Raw genomic sequence first — 21,462 nt, 5'->3', positions numbered from 1 at the left:
TTAAATTTTGAAGTTATTTAATGCACAATTTCCAAAACAGCACTAGTATTACACAATGGGCAAATAGGTAAGAAGAATAAGGCTTAGATTAATTACTTGCAGTACAAGTAATTACTAGATAATACATTTGTATAGTACAATCAGTTTGTATAGTACAATTAGCATAGCGTATATATACCTATTGTACTCCATTTTCATCAATTGAATAGAATGAATATTCCTTTTCTCTCATCATATCATAATAACTAGTAAAACAGTATCCAAAATTGTGCCAAAAGTTATAGAAAATTGTTGTTCACACATTAGAGAAGACTGGGACACACATGTAAAATACGCTTTTGCCCCCTCGGCAGTTAACTGCCGAGGAATTAAAAATCCGGCTGCAGTTAACTGCCGAGGAATTCCTCGGTAGTTAACTGCCGAAGAAATCATTTATGCAAACAGCAGGTCTTGCATTAATGCTAACCCTTACCAAGCCGTTTTTAGGCCAGTTTTGACCTGTAATTTCACCAGAGCATTTCCATAGGCAATTCAAATTATACAACAATGAAACTCGGTCATAAACAAGAAAAATACAATATCTTTTACATATGTCCATAATTAAATCAAACCGACATTTGGTTCAAACCACACAAAAGTTTGAAATTCATCAAAACGGAACAGTGTCCATAATCAAACAACACATTACAAGTCATTACACATCATTACACATCATTAAATTAAATTCCTACTTACATTCATTACAATTGCATATGGAACGAACATATATATATAATACATTATTTTCCACCATATTCCTAAAAATAAATCCGACGTCGCTATCGTCTTTAATAAGCCAAGGCATATAGCTTGCCGTTTTCCATGCGAATTCATCTCTATCTTCTCCTAGGTCTATCATTGGCATTAGAGCAGACAAGTGACGTGTATATTGATTTTCACCAAGATGCTCAAAATAAGTGTTAAGTTGTGTCTTCAAATCATCAATAGAGTCTGTCGGTGTTATCATAACCTTAACCGTCTTTTTAAACGAGTAATACCTAACACGACCTTCAATTCTTGCAACCTCTGACATGTTTCACTTGACAAAAGCTTTAACAAAATAATCATAGATTAGAACAAAATTAAATGGAATGTAATAACGAATAAATCAAATGCGTAAACATTAATAAGCTATAAATAAGTATTACACTAGTTTCAAGTAAATAAAAGTCATATTATCATATATATCAATATCAATTACATAATGTTACTTATATATTGGCCACAAAAAATTGGCATTACAATTTTGACCCCAAAATATACGTCGGTGTAATTTCTACCAAAAAAAAGGACTAACACCGACAAAAAAATCCCTTGTTAATTGCCAAGTGATTGGAGAAGATCAAGTGACATAAAATCTTCCTCATCTTCCGCAATAACTTCAAACTGTTGCTTTGGTTTTTCGGGAGTGTCCAACAAAATAGGCGCCGCTTTGTTTGATTCCTTTTGTGGTTTTGGCGGTTTGTTTCCACTTTCAATAGCCATGAGCTTTCGGAACAACTCATGTTGATCCAAATACTCATCTTCCCAAGTCACCGCATCTTGTTTCTTGTGATTGTGCCACTCCGTAGATGATGGAGGTAGTGGACAACCATTCCTCAAGTAAATAAGCACAAAGTGATTAGGAATTACCCCAAGGCACATGATGGGAGTTTTTTGCTTACCCGGCGGTGGTGGCCCTCTTAGTGGAAAAAAAGATTCCGAGTTACCAAGTTCAAGATTTGTCAACACAACCACACACCTTTTGTAATAATTGGCAACAATGTGCCCCATGTCCGGAAAAGTCAACCACTTATCAACAAGATGTGCACAACTTTTTGTATTTGCGGGAGGATGTAAGCCATTTAAAATGTAGTTATAACGATCCTCACCCGCAAATACTTCAACATAATCATCTCTATGATCTTTTAATTCTTGAATAAGATGTGTACGAATCATGAGATGATTTTGTTCGGTTAAGCCCATGAACTCGGCTATAGCCCGGAATCCACAATGTCCATCGCCAATAACATCCACCACTTTTTCAATAAATGGAAGCATGAAGCGTGGCATATAATCAATAGGCCTCATAACCGGGATAGCCTTAGGCTTTGGATACCGAGAAGGTGGTGGAAGTGGGGAAATTGGTGCTTTACCAAGACGAGCACCTTTTTTCCTTTTATATGATGATGTTGTTGGTGATGGTGACGGTTGACTATCCGAATTTTGGGAATCAACAACCTCCCAAGAAGAAGGGATCCGGCTAGTGGATGTAATTTTTCCTTTAGACCTCGCAATGTCCACTTTTTTCTTGTCTCCCTTGGTTGTTGCTTTTTGTGGTGGTGGAGACATCATGGTGGTTTCAGGAAATGCCAATTGCCGCAAAGCCTCCTTGACTTCAAGCTTCATTTGGAAAGGGAGTTTCTTGAGACGTTCTACAATACCCTTCAACTCATCATCCACCGAAAAACCAAGTTCATTACTTTCTTCTCCCATGCGTAACCTTTGCCAATGGTGGTGTATCTCATCCAATAAAATTGGCTTTTCTTCAAGGAGTTTAATTGCAATTTCGCATGCACATGGTAAGCCGTAAGATGTCCTTTGAACACAACCACAAATTTCCTTGTTCATGCACAACGTTTCCCTACAACGTGACTCTTCCATAGCAATGTTGTCCAAAGCATATCTAGACACATGACCACCTAAGCCGGAGTACAAAGTGACATCTTTGAATCTATGTTCCAACACGGTAACGCTCTGACCAAAGGCTGTTTGTATCGCAGTGTGTTGAAGCAACAACATGTTATGTATTTTCTCCCAACAAGTACCCAAATCACCCACACTATTGTCCAAATATTTCTTCACCAAAGCATGGGCCGATTCTACCCTATTGGTGGATCTACAACCAAGATGCAACACACGGTCTGTCCATACCCTCACTATTTTCTCCTTCACTTCATTCAAGGTGGTCATGGCATAGGCTAGGAAAGGTGGGAAATCACTACAAGCATCTTGGAACTCCACTAATGCATTTGCATATAACTCTTGAGTGGACGATTCAACCATATCTTTCCATGCCCTCATGATCTTCTTGACAACATCGCGATTACTCACCTCTTTCCTATCCTTTTTTCCCATAGGATATTTACAATCTAAGACGCACCTTTGTTTAACATTTGCTTGCACATGAAAGTAACAATTCATACCATAACTTTCCGGGAAAACAATTCCAACCGCTTTCATCAAAGACCCATCTCTGTCGGTAACAATCACCTTAGGCATATTCATCTTTGAAGTAAGAAGTTTACGCAACATTTTTAAAACCCAAACAAAGTTTTCCTCTTTCTCATGCATCAAGAATCCAAACCCAACCGAATATGTCAAATCGGTCGAAGTTACCCCAACTACCTCAAACATTGGCATCTTATACAAGTTGGTTTTGTAGGTGGAGTCCATAACCAAAACCGTTGGAAAATTGTTAAACAACTTAACGGATGTTGGATGAGCCCAAAAGATATCTTCGATTGTATTACTTTCACCATGTGTTCTTGAGTAATAAGTATAGTTGTGTTCCTCCAACTTCGAGATTAGATATTGCAACGGCTTCTTGTCACCTCTATTTGCCTTCCATATTTTTTGACGTTCATTGTACACTTGCTTCACATTTGTCATGCAATGTGGTCTTTTGTTCTTCAAGTGTATCAAAATATTTCTTGGAAGCATCTTGCTCTTGGTCAAGTCATGTACAATCTTCTTGTCATCCTCCTTTAATCTACCGGCAAGAATGTGTCCTTCTAAAGCCGGCTCCATCGCATGGTTGTGAACTCCATTAAGAATGTTCAATCCCCATTCCTTTGTTTGCGTACTTTGATATCCACTAATCATGAACAAGCACCCGCATTTTCTTGAGCCCGTTGTCGCATGCTTTGGTTTTTTTTTAGGCATTTTGTGAGCTCCACTCCTTTCACACACTAGGCGCAATATTGGATGGATCAAGCTTGATCTTTGTGTAACAATTGTAAATCCCGCCTTATTTGCTTGACAACGTACCCACCCAAGCAATTCTTCTCTATCTTGAAACTTAATGTCGTTAGAAAAAAAACCTAGCTGTGTCCACTTCGTGGGCTTGAAGTGGGACGACACCGGGGCTAACATATTTAGAAGCTTGTTCAATGTTTGGTTTGACTTCAACCTTAGGCGGCTTGACATCTCCGGAAATTTGGACAAAATTACGTTTTGTCTCTTCCGAAACATCTTCCGCGTTCTCGGTCATTACTATAATTAAACAACACATAAATATGAATTAACAACTAACTAATGCATAAACATCAATGCCATAATGAACTAAAACAAAAAAAAAACAAAGAAAAAATTTTTTTGAAAAAATGGCAGTAGCTGCCATTTTTTCGCACCAAATTTTTTCCCTAAGTGTTCCTCCTACCGAGGTTTTCCTCGGTAGTTAGGTACCGAGGTTTTCCTCGGCAGTACACTACCGAGATTCCCCATGCCAGAGTTCTACGTAACTGACGTAGATACCCATACAATAACCAAAAAATAAATCGATTAAAATGCTCAATACCTGTTTTTTTACGTCTAGAGTGTGTTGATAGCTCCTATTCTTGATGCTTGAATCATTTGGGGGAAAGATTTGATGGAAAAAAATTATAGAATTTGGGGAGGAGTGGATGAAATGGTATGGAAGTTGATGAAAATAGTGTGTAGGGGGAGCAGGTTTCCTGTTTCATCTGACGAAACATAATCCTCGGCAGTTAACTACCGAGGAATTCCTCGGCAGTTAACTGCAGCCGCATTTTGAATTCCTCGGCAGTTAACTGCCGAGGGGGCAAAAGCGTATTTTACATGTGTGTCCCAACCTTCTCTAATGTGTGAACAGCAATTTTCAAAGTTATATAAATAAAAAAGTAAAACGGTATACAAATCTATAAATCCATTGGATAACTATTTGTTTTGCATAGTGATTAATGTAGGAGACATGGATTTGGGGGAATTAGTTTTGGAGGCTGAATTGGTCTTTCTAAAATCAAAGCTAAGTAGTATTTCAGTCTTCTATTTTTATTTTCAAAAATGATAGTGAAGTTATGAAAATTGATTGTTCAATCATCATAAAGAGAGCTCTTGTAAGGCTGGTCTTGGTGGGGTAAGAAAATTACTTGAATTAAGCGGTCTGAAGTTTGTAAACTAAAGTGTCAGGGTAGTTAGGGTTTAAGGACCATTGGGTTTGAAAAACCTAAGCTTTCTTGGAAAATAGAGTCGGTGACTCTTGGTAGATAAGGAGACCTATTGAAGGAAGATTTCCATTCAGATTTTTTTAGAAACTGAGTCCTCTGAAAAATTAAACATTTTCGAGGAGCAATTTACTCGAAGTGTCCTCGAAAAGTATAATAATTTGAAAGTCACAAATATTTAAACACATTTCTTTAGTAGTTCACATCTTGGCCAAAAAAAAGTATCTTTTGGACCTTTCTTATTGGAAAAATAATTTACTTAGAAGGTATTCACGTTATTTTTGACAATATACTTAACACAATTATGAACATCGTTGGTAAAACATAAGATAATGAGAAGGCTAGAATGGACCTGACACTATTGCAAAATACTGAACTTCGAGATATCAACTCTTTGAAATGGAAAATTATGAAAACCTGTAGTCAATTATGGTCTAAGTTCTTATGAAGCAAAATTTGTTTATCAGTCAAAAGGATTGAGGATGTCAAACATGTATTTTCTAACTTGGTAAGGTGTGTCGACGTCAACACTAGATGAAAAGTCATGATTTTCATGGAAATCTTATTTCCTTTCATTTTTAATTCATTTTCAAACCATGTTATAAATCAATTGACTAAAGTTAGTCAATTTTTTTAAGATTTGTGTGCTTCAACTTTGAGAGTGGAGGAACTTGTTATAATGGATTAGAATATTTCAGCCATTCTTTGTAGGGAGCCCCTAATATGGTCCCAATTTTAATGGTCCACTGGTGAACCTCTTCAAAGAACCCACTACAGCCGGTCACTTTTTTCTGAGAGTTTTCTTCTTCTTCTTGGGTACAATTTTATGAGTTACTATATGTAAAATTAGGAATAATCCAACTGCATCAATATAAAAAAAAAAAAAAAAAAAAAAAACTCAGATCCAACTGTTTGTGTATCTTCGTAACACTTTTTCTGGACTTGCCTCTCCTTCGCAAACACTATCAAGCTATTGTTATCATCTTAATTTTCAGACCAATCATCCTTTAATCAATTATATTCAATATTCACAATCTTTTGTTTCTCTTTTCACAACAAGTTTATTCACCTCATTCTACATAGAAAAGTAGTTATGATTCGTTGGGCTTGTCATGAGGAATTGAATGACTACTGAAATTTTGATTCTTTGTTAAGCCTCTCAAAATAAATGAAACTAGAAACCTGATAGTGGACTGACCAGGAAGGATTAACAACATAATATCATTGTTTATCAAAACATACACATTCTCTCTCAAAAATAAATATAGACATTCTCTACACTTATGTTTCCAGATCCATTCACAAACGCAGATCCTAATTCAATGGAAAAAATTGCAAAACAAGTTTTGCAATCTACACTATATCTTCAAACTCGATTTTGTATACCCAAGTGAAGGTGAAGAAGAGATATAGAAGGAATGTTCTGGACATCAACGAGATTTTAGACTTATATTCAAGGACATAAAAGTAATAACTCATACTCACTTTAAAGAAGAATTTTTTGCTGTGAGACCATGAAACAATTTTTTTGTTTTAACCGGTTGTAGAAGGTAAGTTAAAGGGGATCATTGATGGACTCTTAAAATTGGGGACCATATTAGGGGCTCCCTTCTTTGTAAGTTGGAAAAGTTTTCACTCGGATTTTTTTATTATATAGAACATCGTTTAGTGCATCTCGCATACAAAGCTATGTTTAGCGGACATGTTCAATAAAAGTGCATGTATATATCTATCTATCTTCTATGGATCTGGATTTGATGTTGTAATAAAGCACGCAGTTTCACACTGTACTCAATCAGAGCCATTGATATCAAATCGAATAGTTTAGATTACAAAGCAGTTTTATGATCCTGACAATTAAATCAAATTGGACGGTCCTGATCTGTTACAGCGTCCTGCTATAACAGCAGGAAATCCAAGTCCATCTTCTATATATCTATCTATCTATCTATATACCTTTGAATTCTAAACTTGAGCTAATATTCTTATGCAAGAGTTGTGATGATGTGGCATGTCTAAATGAGCTTCAATTCCTCATTCTCTATTGAAACATTTCCACTATCTTAATAATAACTATATATAGATAGATAGATAGATAGATAGATTCATAATTATTTTTTACCATCCACTGATCTATTTATATATTTCAATGAAAAATGAATAGGTGCCCGTTATGAAGGTTGTATATGAATAGTTTTTTTTTAATTATTTTATCTTAAATATATACTAAACTACACTTATAGTTATGTTAAAAAAATACTATACTCCTATATTGTATTATTAATATGATATATGAATAGGTGCTCATCATGAGAGACTATATATCCTTTTCAAAATCTTAAAAAAAAAAATAGAGATCATATATGAATACATGTTTTATATTATTTATCTTAACTTTTCACTAAATTTGCACATATACTACCCAAAATAAGGGAAATGTTAACCGGTGTCCCCGGGGCATTCGTTAAGCATACTAAAAAGGAAATTATATAGTAGTTATTGCATTGAAATTGTGTAATTAATTTATAAAAAGTCAAAAACAATTTCTTTTTATGGTAATAATTTACTTTTTTGGTATGCTTAATCAGTGTCCCGAGGCACCGGTTAGCATGACCCTACTAATAAGGCATGAATTGATGGAAAAAAATTTAAGCATTCAATTTATTTATCTATTTATCTTTTCTATATTGTAAAGTAAGCTTGAATTAACTTTATGTTTGGATTGTGCATATATGGTACTCTATGAAGAGTTCTCTCATTCTCTTAAAACCTTACAACTATTTACTATATCAATTTAATGTCTAATTATATTATACAATTAATACCACAAATAAATGATGCATTCATATATAACTATATGTATACAAATTATCAACAAAAAAATACTAATACAAATTGGTTTGATATACTAATAAATACACCCTAAAAAAAGTAAAAAAGATTACAAGATATATTAAAAAAAAAATTATCGCACCAATTTTTAACTATGTTTATGTTGTAAAAAAAAAACTTTAACTACCTTTCTTTTCCTATTTCTTAACTACTCAAATACTCATTCACATTAATTCATGACAAATTTTAATCATTAGAATTGTGTGTATAAATACATAATTTATGCATAGGTGTTACATGTTTGTAGTATACATTTTAGTTTTGGGGCATCATCACATTCTCTAAGAAACTTGCGAATATGAGCTTCAATTCCTCATTCTCTATCGAAAAATTTCCACTCTCTTAATAACTATATAGATTCATAATTATTATTTACCATCCAGTAATCTATTTATATATTTCAATGAAAAACGAATAGGTGCCCATTATGAAGGTTGTATAAGAATAGTTTTTTTAATTATTTATCTTAAATATATACTAAACTACACTTATAGTTACGTTAAAAAAATACTATGCTCTTTTTTTTTGAAAGAAAAAAAAAAGACTATATATGAATAGGTGCTCATCATGAGAGACTATATATCTTTTTCAAAATCTTTAAAAAAAAAAAAAAAAAGAGAGAGAGAGAGAGAGAGACACTATATATGAATACATGTTTTATTTTGTTTATCTTAACTTTTCACTAAATTTGCACATATACTAATAATACATGAATTGATGAAAAAAATCTAAGTGTTCAATCTATTTATCTTTTTTATATTGTAAAGTGAGCTTGAATTAATCTTATGTTTGGATTGTGCATATATAGTACTCTATGAAGAGTCCTCTCATTCTCTTAAAACCTTGCAACTATTTACTATATCAATATCTAATTATATTATACAACTAATACCACAAAAAACTGATCCATTCGTGTATAACTATATGTATACAAATTAACAAACACAAAAAATTACTAATACAAATTGGTTACCTCCAAAAAAAGTAAAAAATTACAAAATATATATATATAAAATTATCACACCAATTTTTAACTATGTTTACGTTGTAAAAAAAAAAAAAAAAAACCTTTAACTACCTTTCTTTTCCTATTCCTTAACTATTCCAATACTCATTCGCATTAATTCATGACAAATTTTAATCATATATAGCGGATATATTGAACCTAATAATTGTGATTATATGTATAATTGTGATTATATTGGGTAGAAGAACCTAATAATTTTTTTTAAGGGAAGAACCTAACCATGTATAGTATTTTTTTAAGGGAAGAGTGGTAGGAAGTTTAAAGGCCACAAGGCATTGCATTCAAATATATAAAAAAAATTAAAAAATAAAAACCAAAGCAATCTATTATTGCACTATGGTGAACCCAACAAACAAATATTTGCAATATTAGGGTAAAATAGGATAGTGTCTTCAAACTAAGAAAATATATATACAAATTCTACCATATATGTCATTAAAACTACGATATAAATTCATATAAATTCTTTTATTTTTAAACAACACTCTTGTTTTCATATAAATTAATATTAACATAATAATCATTTTGCTGCATTTTAAAATATTATCAATCTTTCCTTCAAAAAAAATAAAAATATAATCAATCTTCTAACTATATGAATATATAGTTATGACAATTTTTATTTTCTCATTTATAAAAATGTTGCAAGTAAGTATTATAATCAAACCCAACTATAGAAAAAGTATTATAATCAAACTCGTGCAAGGTTATATACCTAGTCTTTTTTAAAGATTCAAAGATTCATGGGTGATTCGAAGTGATTGGTGAAAGAAAAAGGCGAGGGTGGAGGGATCAATATGTGCATCTTACTTGCATAGAAAAACCTCACATATTTTATCTCATTGTTTAAATAAATTAGTTGATGTTGACTTCATAAAACATACAAAATGACGTTAATGTTGAAAGGGAAAGTTATATATTTGTCTTATTGGTTGAGACACAAAGATGTGTGATCAATTGAGTTTATGGAAAACATAGTCAAAGGATGTGTTAAAATTTTGCTGGTTGTTTTTGAGGACTTTTTTCTTTAGAAATTTCATCGAAAAGTTTCTCAATAACAAATTGATCAATTTAACCAACTCGTTTATGTAGTTGAGCCTATCGAACATCTTCCACCAATGGATGACAAAATAGTGCATGCAAGAAGACGGGGAAGAAAATAATGCAATACAAATTGCAGAACAAAAGAAAAAGAATCAGAGCCTGGTAAAGAAGATCAAGACTTGGAAGCACAAGATGCAACTACTCAGAGCAGTTTGAAGGTTTTTTCAATTTACAATTGTTTTGTAAATTATATTTATGAGTATCTGTAATGATATAAATCTCATAAATAGTAGTTGAGTCTCATGGGTTAAAACTTATTTTTTGCGGTGAATCCTTAATTTTTGGAGAATTATGTTTAACATTATACAAATTTGTATTCATTTATTTCAATAAGAAATAATAACTAAGTTTTACTTAAATGTATGGTTTTCATAAACCTTGTATATATAGCCTGGAGCCCTGAACAGTAAAGGAAACACACTCAAAATATTATGGTGCAATTATGTTTCCACAATTTTGTTTAATTTATTGTGGTCATATCTTTTATAAAAAAAATTATGAAGTTGATGTGTGAAGGATATGCTAAAAAAAAAAAAAAGGAACTTACTAAAAAAAGGGAGGGAAAAAGTGATACAACAAAGAATAAAAGAGAGTATAACAACTCAAATTATTTTAACAATCATGATGGTTTTCAACTGAAAAGTTAAAAAAAATATAAAAATAAAAGTGGTTTTCTTCAATGAAGTTTTTTCTTGAACCATAGCACCATTGTAAGTTTCCTCAAAGCCTGCTCTTCATTCTTCAAGCCATTAAAAAGCTACTAGCCTGCTACAATGTCACTAAAGACCTATATATTCCTTGTTGCTTACATAAGATTGGTTTTTTTTTTTTATAAGCCTAAGAGAAAGGTTAGGCATCGGGGGAAGTCTCTGAAGCATCCCAACTAGGTTGGCATCCAATAGAAACCCCCTTCCCAATACGTAATATTACTAAAAAAAAAAGTATGTACAAGAGGGGGGACTAGGCCAAAACCCTCGAAAGAAAAATAAAGGATCAGAAATGGCTAAGAAAAACGGTAGTTAGGCAAACCATTTATGTCCCTAGCAAAATCCGCCACCAAACAAGGCATAGTGGTGCACCAAGTAGTGTCAGTTAACGCATGACCCAAAGAAGCTAGTGTGTCGGCACTCCTTCCCGAAAAATATGAGAACAAATCACCATCAGACCATGTTGCAAGCAATTATGCCACCGGTTCCGAAGAATACCGACATTATAAATTTTAGTACCCTTGCATACTTGCTCCAACACCAAGCACTTAATATTTCTCCAAAACCAATTAGGAATTGCGTCGTGCGCCACCATCGGTTCAACAATAAAAATCAACGAAGGTTTATTCAAATGGCTCATATCTCAAAAAGCAACTCGGTAATCATTATTGTCAATTCCCTAAATATTCTAAAAAATAATATTCATTGAGAAGGCGGAGGAGGACCCTGGGAACGGGTTTGATAAGCAACCTTGTTCGCTTTCTTCCTCTGTGACTTTGATATAGCCGGCGAAAAAGCCATTTCATTCTCAGTAGCCTTGGTCAACCGAGTCTTCATAAAATCCATTTATGTCTGTAACGTAGGATCAACAGTTGCGTCAGGCACAACAACAATACTACTGATATCTAAATTTGTTTATGTGACGGGGGATAAAATAGGTTCCTTCTCATCCCCAAGGTCATTTCGAACCACTTCATCTGTAACATTAATGAGTTGCATATTGAAATAATTATTAGGTACATCAACCAAACAGATTACCTAAGTTTCTGAAGATGTTTCTGCTGGCATGGAATTATGTTGCGCAATGCTCCCTCTACATTAGTATGAATTACAGCATCATGTTCTTGCGGAGTGGCCTCCAATTCAGATGAAGTTGAAGCCACGATTGTGTGATTGTTTTGCACGGGTACTGCCTTGTCAAATGCTTGTTGTTGCGGCTGCGGAGATACTGGTGTCGGGTTTTGCTGCGGATCTTGAAAGGCTGCAGAGGAACCGATACCTAAAGAATTATCTTTAAGAGGTACCCACTCGAGCCTCTTGGAAGAAATTTTTTTCTTTCCCTGGACAACCTTTTCCTTAGCTGTGTTGTTGTCCTTCCGGGGATATAACCACCTACAAGTTGTAACATCATGACCTATGTTTTGACAATGCATGCAAAAATTCGGCAAACACTCATAATCCACCTCCACAGTAAAAGCATAACCCTCCCTTTCCACCACAATTTCATTGAAAAGTTTGCGAGAAAAATCCATGTCCACCAATACTCTTGCATAATGACCAAAAATGTGTTTGGACGTCGCATTATTAATAAGAAGTGGGGTGCCTACAACACTAGTGATTTCACGGAGTGTCCTTTCCATCCAATACTCCTGAGATGGTTCCAACAATCGAATCCACACTTGAGCATGAGTATTACGTTGAGTGTGCATATTAAAATCATTGGTCCATTCAAACAGACGTAATACACCCGGTTTCAAATTCACCGTTCCCACCGCCCAAACAGATCTTAAATCAGTCTCAGAGGCAGAAGAAAATTCATAGTATCCCCTCCCTACCGACAACATGTTCCAGGTCCATGTTGTCTTCCATTGCTTATGGAGTTTCAGCTGAATGCCATTTGTCGTGTAAGGTTTATCGCTCTTGTTCAGAACCAGTCGTCCGCACAGGTGTCGCTTGCAAACTGCCATTCCTTTTTCATACAGTCCTACGATATTTTAATGCTTACCAAGTTACCATCACCCCTCTAATGGACGGTTGAGGCAAATTATCATTAGAGGAAACATTTTGCGATGCCGTCACACCTGGGCAAAGGAAACCGAGGTCGTTGAAATTGGATTGGGAGGAGGGCGCACCCTTACAGCCGGAGAGAGGGCCGTTGTGGAAGAAAGCTCAGCCTGCCAGTCGAAAGGCATGGTAGCAACTGAATCAAAATCAGAAAGAAGAAATAGATGTCAGTAGGAAATTGAACGGAGGTCAGCGTAATAGCAGCACTGAAAGTGATCACATCAGAATGAGAAATCAACACCGATCAAAAAGCTCCACAATTGAATTTTGATTGAGGCAAAAACACAAACACGTGTAGTGAGTGGCTTTGGAGTGTGAAACAAAACCACCAAAGTGGGAAACACCAATCATTGGCTTTTCTTCCTTGCCAAATGCAACACCAAACCCCCAAATTGAATAATAACGTGAGGACTTGCTGCTGTGTATGACGTGACTTATTGAAAGGATGAACTTGCAAGTATTATCGCTGGCTGCAATCAAAACATTGTCGAAACGGCGCTCATGCTAGGGAAAACCCTAGCAGAGCGTAATCTAAATTTTTTTTAAAAATTTCAACTTGTGTTTTTTTCTAATGTATAGATAGAAAAATCACATAAGATTTCGCTTGAAGCTTAACTCAATTGGCATGGACATTCCGTAATGTATGCAGTGCGGGGGTTCGAACGCCGCACACCCACTTCTCCACGTTTAATTGTGTGAGCTTTAGCCACTATGCTACCAAACCAAAAAAAATTACATAAGATTGGTATTAGAAATTGCTAAAAGTGACTGAAATATTTCATCAATTAAAGCAACAATCTAGTTTAAAAATCTGAGATAGTTGCTGCTAAAATCAAAGTATGTTAGAAGTCGTGGATCTGGACCGTGTTAAACAGTTGTCTTAGTTTTGGTTTATTAAAATGGAGGGTAGATATATCATGCATTTTAAGATGGGATAGAGTAGTTCTCTTTTATGTCTTCAAAGTGTCTAATGTAATTTCGTTGCAATGTTATGAGTTAGAGTACTTCAATATGAATTTTTAGGATAATTCCTTTCTATCAAGCTCTGAAGCTTATTTCTCATATGAGATGAATTTTCATATCTTAGATCATGTGATTTGTAACAAGTATAATCCACATAGACACTGACCTTAATTCATATTTAATATGAGAAGTGTACGATGAATCTGAACTGATTAAAGTTTGCCAAATATTTTCCTTCTTAATCAGTTGATACTCATTTTTCAGTGCCAAATATTGTTTTAAAATACTATGCTTTATGGTAAGTGAACCTCAAATCAAACTGGAATCTGAGTTTAAAAATAATGCAAGATGTTTATGGAAGTAAAAAATTTGTAGGGTGTATTGGAATCTGTACCAATTGGACAATGGATCTGTCGAAAAGAAAAGGAAGGACGAAATCCATATTTTGATTTTCTCCATTAAACAAGTCACTAATACCAAACATTGACTTTCTTGTCAGTTTATCCCTTTGCTTTCAAGTAACTGATATTATGGTTTGCTAACTTCTATCGAATTATATTATTGTAGATTAAAATTAAAAATCTATTTTATTGTTTAAAATTGTAGAGATAGAGGTCGGCAAGTATTAAAAATCTATTTTATTGTTTACAATTATAGAGACAGGGGTAGGCAAGTATAACTCAGATGATAAAAAAAATTAAAAGAATATTTGATATACTAGAACGTGAGTTTGAACTCGTAATTTTTCATTTTTTATATTTAGCATGTGAGTTTCGCCGTTAGACTCAAATAATTAAAACCTCATAATAAAGAATTGATTTTTTAGTATTTGAAATTATTGATTTTTTAGCATTTGAAATTATTGAATTTTTCACCACAAGACCGATCCTTATATGGTTTTAGATAGAATTTAGTACTTGAAATTATTGATTTTTTTTTTTTTTGTTTACACGAGTAAAGAATTGGAATTGGAATTGGAATTCTAAAATGATTAATAAAATAAAAAATCCATGGTATTCTTCCATATTCACAACAATTCCAATAATTAAATTGCATATGAAAAAGACTAATGTGTGGGAATTTTAGATTTTAAAAATTACAAAGAATTTGATAATTTTGGATAAAAAATTGTTGAACATCTATATTTTATAGACTCAATTGGTGATTCATATAAAAAAAAAATCTCAAGTTAACATATAAAAATTTAACCAGATCTTTTTTCCTAGTTGAGTTGAAAAGATCCATTCAAGATGAAAAAGGGCTCTAAAACTTTGGAATTAAAACATATTTTCCTAGTTAACAAAGAAAATTTCGATTTCACAATTGTATCTTATTTCCACTTAACTGGTCCTTTTTATTATCAGCTTTTGATACATCTTATTTTATTTTAAAAATGACATATGCTTAATTTTTATTGCTTGCTTTTAATAAACATGAAAATCTTCAGTTTGGGGGAGCTGCAAATTCAAGATATCTTGATTTGGTAAGATAAAGATCATATATCCAAGATTGTAAATGATGATCTACCTATGATTCCCTACTCTTCTAGCTAGGCATGAACAAGTTTTGTATTCAAATGAAGAAGTAAATCAGCCAACCTGTAATCCAAAATTCTTTATATCAACTCTCAATATCATATCTCTCATTATGAGTCAGGAGGACCACTCAAGAAAAACATATGAAACTTTGTTTAAAAGGACTAGAAGCAATACTACAGAAAATAGAACAAAAATATATATAAGAACAAAAACAAAAAAAAGAGAAAATATCTTTTTTAAAAGTTTCATAACAATACTACAAAAAAAGTCTCACATGATCTAAACCTCTTTTATTTTCAGTGCAGTAGAGACTGCAAGACTATTATGGTAGATGTCCTAGGCTCTATTCCCCTTTTTGTTTTTAGTGCATATAGTTTGAGGTCACTAATTAATTAAAAGTTCCAAATTGCATGTTTGAATTGAAAATCATTTTAGTAAAATCGCGATGACAATCTGATTTACTTGAATTTTTAAAGTGTAGCTTTTGTTTAAATCACGGTAGTTCTCCGTAATTCTCGCAAAATCATCACCAAGTATACGTGCATTTCGCCTTAGTTTGGAGCCGGGACGTACGCAATTGGTGAAGCTGAAGTGAGGATTGAATCTACGAATTGGAGCTTTCAGTTTTCACGGTGAAAATTGCATTAAACAACCGCAAGAATGGGATAAATGGTCATCGATCGCGGATCCAAATAGAAGCTTAGACCTTAGCTCTTGTATGATCAACCTAAAAGGGATTCAAAAATCTAAATCAAGACTTCAAGCAGTCTCCTCATTATTAGTGAGTCATTTGAAGACTTGGGACAAAGACAAGAGTAATATTGATTTGATGTGGTAATTTTTTTCCCTGTTGTAGTAAAATTCAACGGCATATATGAGTTAAAGTTACAAACCACCATTTCAATCCCAAGAACCACCATACTTTGTTGTCAGTGCTCAACAATGTGTAATAGTGCACATAAAGGATCTCATGTGCTTTTTCTACCCTCCATATGCTTGCACACTCTCATGCATACATAAATATGGGTAGAAAGAAAAAGAGAATGAGATTCCATACAGATAATAAAAGGAATGGACCCAATGATTGATCTTTCTCCTCACATTTTTCACCTTTCTTCTCCATCACTCCAGCACACACAAAAATAACCTTGAGAAGCCATATCTACTACATACACAAAATAGAAAAAGTTAAATGCAAGAAAAACATGATTTATGGCACAATATCTCACCCAACGAATCATCCTTCAAGCTTCCTTGATTCTCCCCTAATAATTAAAACCTCATAATAATTTAAGGCTAAATACTTTTTGGTCCTTTAAGTTTAACAAAAATACTGGATTAGTCCTTTAAGTTTTTTAAATTTTAAATAGATCATTTAAGTTGTTAATTTAATATATTGTTACTTTTTTAAGAACATATTTAAAACTTAAAATTAACAACTTAAATATCTATTTGAAACTTTAAAAAACTTAAAGGACTTGTTTGAAGCTGAAAAAATTGAAAGGATTAATTCGGTATTTTTGTCAAACTTAAAGAATCAAAAGAGGTATTTGACCTAAATTTAATATCAAAAGTCATTATACATTCATAAACAACAAAGTGATTAAACACAGATAGTTAATTCAATGAAAGTCGAATTGATTAAAAGTACACAAGTTCGAACTTTATCATAAACATTAATCATCGACTAAACTTTACTTACTTCGAAGTCAATTTCTAAATCATTGATTCCCATTAAATTATACATTAATTAACATTGCCAAGTGTAAATTACACATTAATTAACATTTAATAACATTCATCACCTTTGGTACATTGCCAAGTGTCCAAAATCAGAATCACCCCTCGTGGTTTAGTTTGCAAAAAGTAATGCCCTTCACAAGAAGTTGTATGGCAGATCCCCACCTTCCCATGTTACAACTTCCCCTCTTACCTGTCCCTACCTTCCCCACATTTTATAAAACCCTCAAATCCCCTCCTCCCTCTCCCTCCAATCCCTCACAACATTTCCCTCATTTTCCTCTCTCTTTTCATTGCAATCTTAACACTATTACTCCTCAAAAAATCTCATACACTTTTCAATTAATAACAACACATAAACACAAAACATGTGTAGCTCCAAGGCTAAAGAAGTAACTGTAGGCATAGAATCTTCCACAACACCACATGTTGCTAGAATCAATGGAAGGCCAGTACTTCAACCAACATGCAACCATGTTCCAAATCTTGAAAGAAGAAACTCAATTAAGAAATCAACACCAAAATCACTTTCTCCATTACCACTTCCAAACAAGACTACTACTACTTCTTCATTGACACCACCAATTTCTCCAAAACCAAAGTCACCTACTAGTACTAGACCATTAGCTATAAAGAGAGGAAATGACAATAATGGACTTAATTTGAGCTGTGAAAAGATTTCAATACCAAAAAACATAATGAAAACTCCAACTTTGGAGAGGAAAAAGTCAAAGAGTTTCAAAGAAGGGTCTTTTGGTATTGAAGCTTCATTGAGTTATTCTTCTTCTTTGATCACTGATTCACCAGGAAGCATAGCTGCTGTTAGAAGGGAACAAGTGGCACTTCAACAAGCACAAAGGAAAATGAAGATTGCTCATTATGGAAGATCAAAGTCTGCTAAATTTGAAAGAGTTTTTCCTATTGATCCTTCAAGTGCTCTTGATTCAAAGACTACTAATCAAGAGGAGAAGAGATGCAGCTTCATCACAGCCAATTCAGGTTAATATTTTCTATACTTTGAATCCATTGTAACCATTTAGTCATTAAAAATGTTTGATTTAGTCATACATACCTAATTATAAAGTCACACATGTGATTAGTTGTGATTTATTATCGATGTAAAAAATTTATGTTGACAGTGTATCAAAATTAAACTCATTTTATTTTTTTAATACAAATTGATATAGTGTTAAAAAAAATACAAATTCATATATATCTTTTTTGATACTAAGTGCAATTTTGCTTTAGCTTGAATCAAAATTTTAATCTCAATGTCTCTTTTGATGAATAGATCCTATCTATATTGCTTATCATGATGAAGAATGGGGAGTTCCAGTTCATGATGACAAGTAAGCCCTACTTCTCTCTCTATGTTACACACAACTATGAAGGACACAACTATGAAGCACCGGCACATGCACATACATCAGACACAACACTAACATATTCACACCAGTAATATTTTGAGAAAATAGAATAATTAAATGTAATTACATGTATTGGTGTCATCTTTGTGTTGGATATTGAGATGTGTCAAATATCGGACATGTCTTCAATCTCAAATATCGATGTCGAATACTGATACGTGTTAGAAACATAAATGTCTTTAATGTGAAGTGTCAATCCTCCATAAACACACATAAACTAATTGTAGAAAACATAAATAATTTTCTAAGACAACTGATGAAGACTGACAAAAACTATATGATGTTGTGTCCATATTCAGGATGTTATTTGAACTTCTAATTTTAAGTGGTGCTCAAGTTGGATCTGATTGGACCTCCACCTTGAAGAAACGCCTAGACTTCAGGTTTGATTCTGATAAAATTCATTCATATACTTAATTGCATATGCACATACATAAATTTTTTTGCTCTAGGGAAGTACTAATTTTAAATTTATGTACAGGGCTGCATTTTCAGAATTTGATGCAGAAATTGTGGCCAATTTGACTGATAAGCAAATGATGTCTATTAGTTCAGAATATGGCATTGAAATAAGCAAAGTTAGAGGAGTTGTTGATAATGCTAACCAAATTTTACAGGTAAAAAAAAGTGCGCTTTTCATCATTCTCTTCTGCTTGATCTCTATTCTTTTCATATCATGTTCTCAAAAAACAATAGCTTGAGAGAACTTCTAGTAGAAAAGAACAGAATAATTAATTGTTTTTTTCCACTTCTTATTATTTTAATTTTTAATTCACTCGTTGCCAAAAAAGGCTGCAGACAAGTTAGTTCCAATAGCTTATAAGTTTCTGTTTCTGTCCCCACATGAGTTGATTGATCAATGCTAAATTTTAAACCTTATCAATGCTGTCACATATTACAGATTTTTTTGTAACTTTTGTTTGACAGTATGTTGCAGTTAATTTTAACACAAGGCTCCTATCTTGATAAACAGCTGAATGGAACGCTTATAGCACTTAAACGCTTATTATATAAGTGTTTGTCTATAAGCTATTTATATAGTAAAAGATAAAATAAATTCAAATTGTTTTCATATTAGTTATTTTCATTAACTATCCTAGAACTCATGTAAATAAGACTATCCTAAAACTTATGTAGATAAGTTGCCATAAGCTATCAACACTCACTATTCAACGTATTTAGTCGGTTAAAGCATCGATGAGTCGGTATAATATTGTTACGACAGCTGCCTTGTTTATCCTTTACTTTGTATATAAATCATTTGAGTCATTGTAAATACAATTTAAAGATAGTAATAAAATCTATTATTATTCTCAAATGTATTTACAATTGATCAAAGGCTTATTTACAATTGATCAAAGGCTTATATACAAAGACAAAGGTTATACATGTCACAGTTGTGACGCCATTATCCTGACTTATCAATGCTCTAATTGACACAACATTAGCCAGTGAGTGTTGATACAGGCTATCCTTACGAATAACGCAGGTGTTTATGAAACGAGATAAAAACAATTTTTTCTTAAAAAATTGTTTTGAATGGTCATAAAGTATTTACTAATACTTACTTTGAAATTATGCCATTACAGGTTAAGAAAGGCTTTGGTTCATTTGACAAATACATTTGGGGGTTTGTGAATCATAAACCAATCTCAAATCAATACAAATTTGGTCACAAGATTCCAGTGAAGACATCAAAATCAGAGAGCATAAGCAAAGACATGATTAAGAGAGGGTTTAGATATGTTGGTCCAACAGTGGTTCATTCATTTATGCAGGCAGCTGGCCTAACAAATGACCACTTAATCACTTGCCACAGGCACTTGCAATGCACATTATTGGCAGCCATATAAGAGATTAATTGACCCTACAAGTTCTCAAGACATAAATTGAAAGTTATTATTATCTATGCTTAAAAGCATATGTAATATAACTAATATGCTGACTATAGTTTACTTGGAGTTCATTGTTGTGTATAGTATTAGATAGGCTTAAAAGTTTTTTTCTTCTTTCTGATTTGTGAGATGTTGTGAGAATTTTTAATGATAAGTTTGAGTGTGCTAAAGCTTTTTATTTTGCTTAGTTCAATAACAAGAAAAATGTTACTAATGGTGTTATTAAGAGAAATAGATTTGGTGCATTAACTGCGTCAAGCTCAAGCAGGTTTTAGTCTCAACTGTCCGTGATCATTTAAAGTTGATCTTGTTATGTTCTTCAATTTGAGTCGTTTTATCTCCAGCTCAAGATCAAGATCATTTATTAAAGGAAGCAAAATTAGTATAATAGTTGCGTCATACACCCTCCGGTCATTATTATAAGCAAAAAACTACTTTTTAGATTCATTCATTAAATGATGTATGTGGTTTATAATAAAGACCACATACATCATTTAATGAATGAATCTAAAATGTAGTTTTTTGCTTATAATAGTGACCGGAGGGTGTACAGTTTTCAATTTCAACCGCTTGAACTTAAAATTAACAACCAAGATTATTTAAAACTAGTTTGAGCGATCTGACATCAGATTTAACGGTCGAGATCATTTACAACGTGTAGAAGCGTGCTTTTTCAACAGGGGAATCCGTTAAGAAGTGGTGGGAGTGTTAGGGAACAGTCAGCATGTGCATGTGCATGTGCAAATAGGAGGCAAGGGCATGTGTAATGTCAGTTTACTTTGTAGAGAGACCATGTGACCTACAAGGACTTTGCATTATTTGGTTCCCTTTAACAGCCTGT

General features: G+C 33.2%; 2 protein-coding genes and 1 pseudogene across 2 annotated transcripts; 1 reads left to right on the top strand and 2 right to left on the bottom strand.

The window, feature by feature from the left end:
• Positions 1-1,331: 1,331 nt before the first annotated feature.
• LOC146948798 (uncharacterized) lies at positions 1,332-4,596 on the bottom strand (annotated as a pseudogene).
• Positions 4,597-12,028: 7,432 nt separating this feature from the next.
• On the bottom strand, positions 12,029-13,656 carry LOC146948797 (uncharacterized). The gene is made up of 2 exons (XM_085748431.1): positions 12,445-13,656; positions 12,029-12,387 (listed from the first exon to the last, which is right to left on the bottom strand). The coding sequence occupies exons 1-2, from the start codon at positions 12,959-12,961 to the stop codon at positions 12,029-12,031; spliced, it is 876 nt and encodes a 291-aa protein (XP_085604557.1). The 5' UTR covers positions 12,962-13,656.
• Positions 13,657-17,551: 3,895 nt separating this feature from the next.
• On the top strand, positions 17,552-20,791 carry LOC146948796 (uncharacterized). The gene is made up of 5 exons (XM_085744996.1): positions 17,552-18,298; positions 18,591-18,648; positions 19,026-19,109; positions 19,208-19,343; positions 20,316-20,791. The coding sequence occupies exons 1-5, from the start codon at positions 17,668-17,670 to the stop codon at positions 20,577-20,579; spliced, it is 1,173 nt and encodes a 390-aa protein (XP_085601122.1). The 5' UTR covers positions 17,552-17,667; the 3' UTR covers positions 20,580-20,791.
• Positions 20,792-21,462: the final 671 nt, after the last annotated feature.

This window comes from Medicago sativa, chromosome 2 (assembly GCF_051527215.1).
Source record: "Medicago sativa cultivar Bolivia chromosome 2, Bolivia_mono, whole genome shotgun sequence".
Classification (NCBI taxonomy): Eukaryota; Viridiplantae; Streptophyta; class Magnoliopsida; order Fabales; family Fabaceae; genus Medicago; species Medicago sativa.
This window is presented reverse-complemented; position numbering and strand designations above follow the sequence as displayed.

Excerpts from the sequence above, each read along its gene's own strand:
- LOC146948797 (XM_085748431.1), bottom strand. The coding sequence starts at position 12,961 with ATGGCAGTTTGCAAGCGACACCTGTGCGGACGACTGGTTCTGAACAAG. Across the intron at positions 12,388-12,444 it reads TGTGGAGGTGGATTATGAGT|GGTGGTTATATCCCCGGAAG; the intron begins GTTTGCCGAATT and ends TTACAACTTGTA.
- LOC146948796 (XM_085744996.1), top strand. The coding sequence starts at position 17,668 with ATGTGTAGCTCCAAGGCTAAAGAAGTAACTGTAGGCATAGAATCTTCC. Across the intron at positions 18,299-18,590 it reads CTTCATCACAGCCAATTCAG|ATCCTATCTATATTGCTTAT; the intron begins GTTAATATTTTC and ends TTTGATGAATAG. Across the intron at positions 19,344-20,315 it reads ATGCTAACCAAATTTTACAG|GTTAAGAAAGGCTTTGGTTC; the intron begins GTAAAAAAAAGT and ends ATGCCATTACAG.